The sequence below is a fragment of the Sinocyclocheilus rhinocerous genome, unplaced genomic scaffold (assembly GCF_001515625.1).
Source record: "Sinocyclocheilus rhinocerous isolate Xijiao unplaced genomic scaffold, SAMN03320098_v1.1 scaffold395, whole genome shotgun sequence".
Classification (NCBI taxonomy): Eukaryota; Metazoa; Chordata; class Actinopteri; order Cypriniformes; family Cyprinidae; genus Sinocyclocheilus; species Sinocyclocheilus rhinocerous.
Genome location: NW_015660890.1, coordinates 412,865 through 419,211, shown reverse-complemented (window position 1 = coordinate 419,211; position 6,347 = coordinate 412,865). Strand labels below are relative to the sequence as shown.

The 6,347-nt window shown below is 37.2% G+C and overlaps 1 protein-coding gene across 2 annotated transcripts in view; it reads right to left on the bottom strand.

Annotated features, from left to right (window-relative positions):
• avpr1ab (arginine vasopressin receptor 1Ab) overlaps positions 1–2,486 on the bottom strand; it is a 4,488-nt gene extending 2,002 nt beyond the window's left edge. The window contains exons 1-2 of one of the 2 annotated variants that reach the window (XM_016535388.1): positions 2,413–2,486; positions 258–1,487 (exon numbers count right to left, since the gene is read on the bottom strand). In XM_016535388.1, coding sequence (XP_016390874.1) covers positions 258–1,125 — 868 coding nt within the window. In that variant the 5' untranslated portion in view covers positions 1,126–1,487; positions 2,413–2,486. The remainder of the gene's footprint in view (positions 1–257; positions 1,488–2,412) is intronic. The other variant, XM_016535389.1, reaches the window with a different exon arrangement.
• Positions 2,487–6,347: the final 3,861 nt, after the last annotated feature.

The window sequence follows — 6,347 nt, the reverse complement described above, 5'->3', positions numbered from 1 at the left end:
TATATATATATATAATTACAATTTATCAAGCTCTTTTTTAAAGAATTATACACGAAAACAAAAATAGTGTTTTGTTTATACTTTAAGATGTTTACTGTTGGCTAACTGCTCTAGAGCGACAAAAGACAAACTTTCAGCGTTCGCGCCAGAAAGTACAATTTACATTTAAAACGTCAACTCTCTGAAAGTCTTTGAATCATTTTTAAACTTAATACTGTGCTTAAATATATTTACATGTGTAACCCTGATCAACTTACCGTCCCAGGAGAAGTTTTCATCCCAGACTGACCACATTTGCACGATGAAGAACGGAGCCCAGCACACAATGTACGCCAAAACAATCACGAATGTCATCTTTACAGTTCTTAGTTTGGCTCTTGAGATGATGGTGACACTACTGACAGACGCCTTTCCAATCATCCCGTTCTTAGTGCTGTGCAGAGTGCCTCTCTTGGTCTTAGACTTGAAGTTCATCCAGATACTGTGGCATATGAACCCGTAGCAGATCATGAGGATGATGACGGGGATGAGGAAGATGCCCACGGTGATCCAGGTGATGTAGGCTCGGATGCCCCACGGCTCGATGAAGTGGCCCCAGCAGTCATACACATCCGAGCCGTTCTGGATCTCGCTCAGAGAGAAGATGAAGTATTGAGGGGTGCTGAGCAACAGGCTGCAGAGCCAAGTGGACCCGATCATGATGTAGGCGCGCTTTGTGGGCTGCTGGAGAGTCTTCAGAGGGTGGCATATGGCGATGTAGCGGTCCAGTGTCATCATCACCATCATATAGGTGGACGCGAACATGCCCAGGACTTGGAGATGCTTGACAATCCGGCAAAGAAAGTCAGGTCCGTAAAACCTGAAGGTGATCTCCCAGCAGAGCTGTGGAAGAACCTGGAAGAAAGCCACCACCAGGTCTGCGAGGCTCAGGTGCTTGATGAACAAGTGCATCCGTGAGCTCTTCTTCTTGGTGTTGTGCATGGCCAGCAGCACGCACAGATTTCCGATCACCGCAACGAGGAAGGTGACGCTTAAAACCGTGATCTCCATTTTGGCTACGTCTTCGTTCCTGCCGAACGGGTCGGTGTCGTTGTTCGCCGTGGTTTGGTTCGACGCGTAGCCCATAGTTGGGTTTGGAAACGAGCTGTGATTTTCATGCGTAAAATCTTGCGCGCTCTCTCAGGTATGTGGAGAGGTGCGCGCTAGGCAGAGCTTCATTGCGCACGAATTCTCGTGCGTAAAAGGCAGCAGATGGGAATCCTCTACAGAGACTTCAAGTGTGCACTCTTAGACTGAAGAGAACAGATTCATTTAAGTCTCCTAGACGTGGATCATATTCTGGTGGTGCGCATGTGCATCAATTGTGTTGATCTGACGCGCAAAGGTCATGAAGATCGCCAGACAAGTGCTGCTTTCCTTAAGTCCAGCCCCCAGTGAAGAGGCTGGCAAGCTCAAGAGATGCCCTCTCTCTCCTCTACTGCACGCCCCTAACCAACATTAAAAACAACCTTAATACAAGTAAAAGTAAGTATACTCGGCGCCCTCAGTGGAACCAACCGAGCGTGTTCAATTTCATTTATAACATACCAATATGCGTCAATCATTTATGCAAGTCAAGTCACATTTATTTACACAGTACAGTTTTTTTTTTTATAAAAGCAGCTTCCCAGTAATTAACAAGAACATAACAGTATTAATGCTGCAAAGGTCTTCAATCATAAAAAGCTTATCAATATTCAGTTTTCAGTTTGTCAGTCTTTTTATTCTGCTGTTTTTTAGGGGTACGCTCTATAATAATTATAATTATATTTATATAAAACAGTAGGTGTTTTTCCATTTAGCAAATACAGCCCTGTTTTACTCGTCTATAGGAAACCCCAACTGTCCTTAAATTCTCTAATTGGATCCTGTCATCATGTTCGAAATACAAATTCCATATAGTTAATGGAAAATGAATTGAGCTTGTGCCACACACTCTGTCATTACTTGAGTATTGTGTTTGAGACATACAGCTCAGTATGGCTATATAGATTTATAATTAAATATCATCCTAAAACACTCAAACTAGTTTTTAAAATTCACCTTATTCCGTTTTTGCTGACCTTTGGGGTCACATTTGAGCATTTTATCTTGCCTGAGCATGTATATGTGTAAATAAAGAGCAAGGTGCGGTGAGTATACAAACCGTAAAATACATTCTGATTTTGGTGTAAAATGCTTACAATATATGCCTAATTGCACTTAAAAAAAAAAAAAAAAAGATTTGTTAATGCCATAACATTTTGTAATAGTAATCCAAGTTATTTCAGTTGCAAGGTTTTCAACAGTGATGAAGCAGCCGCTGGGTTTAATGAGCCAGATGTGGTCACTGAGAACCAGAGATGCGAACAAAGGTTTGAACACAATGCTTACTTGCAAAACACTTATGGAAAGAAAGCCTCCTTACGATGTCAGTGAAGTCAGAACATCTCCACTGAAAGTCTGAGTGCAGATAATGAGGAACAGGTGCCTCATTACCCATGATTCACATTTAGGCTTTCGCTTATGGAGATCGTTTGCTTGAAGCACAAATGAGTTAAGCGAGTCTCTGATGTAGAATCTACATTTGTAAAATGAATTAGCACATGGCCTGTTTGGTTGAATTTATAAACATCTGTGGCCTTTAGTGTATATGTACCTATTAGCAGATACATTAAAATTGTGTTGATTTACTTTGAAACAATTTTCACTCAGAAATTGCTAGTAAACTCCACAAGTATTACAAAGAAACAGAATATATAGAATTGAATTGGAAAACATGACATTTTCAAGTAGAAAGACCAGTATTTTCTTTATAAAGTACTCCAATAATCTTTATTTTATTTACAATTTTGAAGATACATATCCCGTAGCATTAAAAATATACAGAAAATAGGTACAGGTACATTATGTCCTGTCTAAACTTGCTGAAAAGAAGACATTTGTCAAGCCGTTTCATGGGTTATTTTTATCATTGTTAAATAGATATGAAAAACATTCTGAAATACTTCTTGTCCTCTTTTTCTCCAGATCATTGCTGTGGAGGTGTGGTGAAGAAATAGGGCACAGTCGAAAGCAATGCTAAATTACTCCAGAGTGGTTTTTACTGTGAACATTTGTAAAGAGGTGGATGGACTGAAAGGTTTCTGCTGTTTTATGGCCTGGGGTAAGTGTCTTGAGCACTTGAAGAAGTATGGCGGTAATACAAAGTGTGACGCTTAGACGACAATTTTCAGCTAGGACAGGGATTGGAGTCGTGGGGGAGTAAATGCTCGTCTGTCTCAGATGCTGATGCCCTCTCTCTCTGATGAGCCTTCATTATGGATGGAGGTAATCAATAATGCTGCATGACGCATCCATTGACTGCACCAAGGGTTCACCCTTAGAGGAGGCACATTTACATTTCTTCATTTGGCAGATGCTTTTAGTCAAAGAGTGCTACAAACGAGGAATATAAAAGAGCACATCATCTTGAGGTGGCATTAGCATGAAAAGCTGTTCTAGAAAGTTCAAAGACTGTTCAGAGGAGTAAAAAAGCTAGAATAAAGATGAAAGAAAGAAATTGTGAAGTAGGCTATACATAATAGTATTTGGACACTTAATCACACTTAAAAAATGTTTGAATTGCAATGAATTAGATACAAAATATAACATGCTGTAATAGAAAGTTCAAAGATTGTTTAGAAGAGTACAAGCTAGAATCAAGTAAGAAATAGTGAAAAATACAGAACTAATATACAGTGCTCAAGTACAAAATGTTTTTGGACATTCGAGTCACACTTAAAAAGGTCTGAGTTTCATTGAATTAAATACAAAATATTGCATGCTGTAATAGAAAGTTCAAGATTGCTCAGAGGAGTACAGGCTAGAATAGAAGAAGTAGTGAAATGTACAGAAATAATATGCAGTGTCCAAATACAAATACAAAAACAAAGTATTTGAACACCTTTGAACATTTGAGTCACATATTAAAGAATGTCTGAATTTCTTTGAATTAGAAGCAAAATATCTTATTTTAAAACTGTACAACCTCTATGTAAAAGAATATTTTAATAAAAAGTAAATAAAAAAATACTATATTTATTTAAATGGCATTTGTTTTGATATTCTGTTATATACAGTTCTAGAATTTATGCAGTTTTAATTTTGGCGTAAGCGACCAAATATACATATAAACATACTGTAATCAGAATTACTGTCCACCAGAAAATAATAAAAACTGCTTATTGCGCATAACTTAAAACAATGTGGAATATATGCTTCTGCTCATGAATATCTAGTTAATTGCTATATTTAATTCAGTTTAAGTGTTTTCCCAAAGATTTAATTCCAGTAACCTAAAACTTTGGCAAATTGGTTTGTTTTTAAAGGGTTAGTTCACCCAAAAATGAAAATTCTGTCATTAATTACTCACCCTCATGTCGTTCCAAACCCGTAAGACCTCCGTTCAGCTTCGGAAAACAAATTAAGATATTTTTAATGGAATCTGACAGCTCTCTGACCCTCCATAGACAGCAAGGGTCCTACTACGATCAACGTCCAGAAACGTAGCAAGGAGATCGGTAAAATAATCCATGTGACATCAGGGATTCAACCGTAATATTACGAAGCTACGAGAATACTTTTTGTGCGCGAAAGAAAGAAAAAAACGACTTTATTAAACTATTCGTCTCCTTCGCATCACCCTAGCGCCATTTTGGAGAGTATCCACTAGACATAAACAGCGTATGTTGTTCTGTGTCAGCCGCACCACACGGACGAAACGAAAGAACGACATGAGGGTGAGTAATTAATGACAGAATTTTTATTTTTGGGTGAACTATCCCTTTAAGTTGTGTAAAGCCAGCCAATCAGATTGGAGTGGGGATTTTACATTTCCCAAAAATGTAATTCCACTAACCTAAAACTTTAATAAAGTAGTTAGTTTTTAAGTTGTGTAAAGTAAGTTGAATCGAATGTGGGCAGTTCATGCATGCTTTCAGAGGCTGAGGCTATTTTTACTGTAATGTATGGTGGTGTCACTGGTGGGTTTGGACTGCGCAGGTCATTATATCTGAAGCAAGCAGGTCTTTGGTTGCGTACAGAAACTGCATTAGTCATTTTAACAGTGTTTTCACTGTGTAGGATTTTCAGTGTAAATGGAAGTTTATAACTGTTCAGGGATTCATTATTAGCAGATGAAGTGTTGGACAGGGAGGATGTAGGCAGCACGACATCATGAACAAACAGATAAAAAGACTTTTGTCTCCTTATTAGAGAACATGACGGCAATCTTCAGGCAAGAACAGATCACGTCCCTCATCTCTGTCTGTATCTTCCAGCCCACATATCTTTTAATCTTGTTACAATGGCCTACCTTGTGTCTTCCCACAAAACAGCAGCTGTGAAGTCGACACAAGCCCATTTGCTGTTTATTGTATTGTCAGAGAGATAAAGATGTGTATGTGAAAGAAAGGAAAGAGATCTGTGCCAGAGAGTACATAAAAGATAATTTTAATTTCCGTCCCCGTTCACAGATTCCCAATGTTTTAATGTCCAATTTATATGCATAAAGCCTCAGGCTAGAAATTCAGCTTTTTCTGACGTTGGTTCAAATTTGGGGTTAATGCCAGTGACAGTGGTAAAACAGTGACAGCTGTGATGCATTTGTTTGGGTACATGAGCCTACAAGGATTAATGATCACAAAATATTAATCATTCATCTTTTTTCCTCAAAATAACAATCAGTTGTGCGATCTGTGTATTTGAGTGTTTTAATACAGCAGACTTGCACTTCAAAATATATAAACGTATGCAAATGTATGCAAAATGCATGTGTTCTTTTGTTTGTGTGATCGAAACTGCCGTTTATGAACTATGTAATTAATTTTAACTCGAATTTGCGTAATTTTTGCTTCAAACACCTCAAATCATGCAGATTGTAACCAATCTGTTATTTGTTATACTATTTATTAATCATTTGAATGAGCTTTTATTTGTATTTAAGTTTTTGTTTACATTTTAGTTTATGTGCTTTCTAAATATTTTTATTTAGCTTTATTTTTTTAATAAAATGTAGCTATTTAGCTATTTCAGTTTTAGTTTTTTTTTTTTTATGTCAAACTATACTTATTTTATTCAGTCAGCTGCCAAGGCAACATTTCTAATTTTAGTATTTTACATTTATGTTTTTCAGCTAATGTTTAGATTCTTTTTTTTATTTCAGCCTAATTTTAATGAACAAAAATGAATAGTTTTAATTTTAGATAACAGGACTGCCAAACTTTTTTTATTTCATTGCCTGATAGCCAATAAAACTGACAAACCAACTTACAAACTTCAGTCATGCT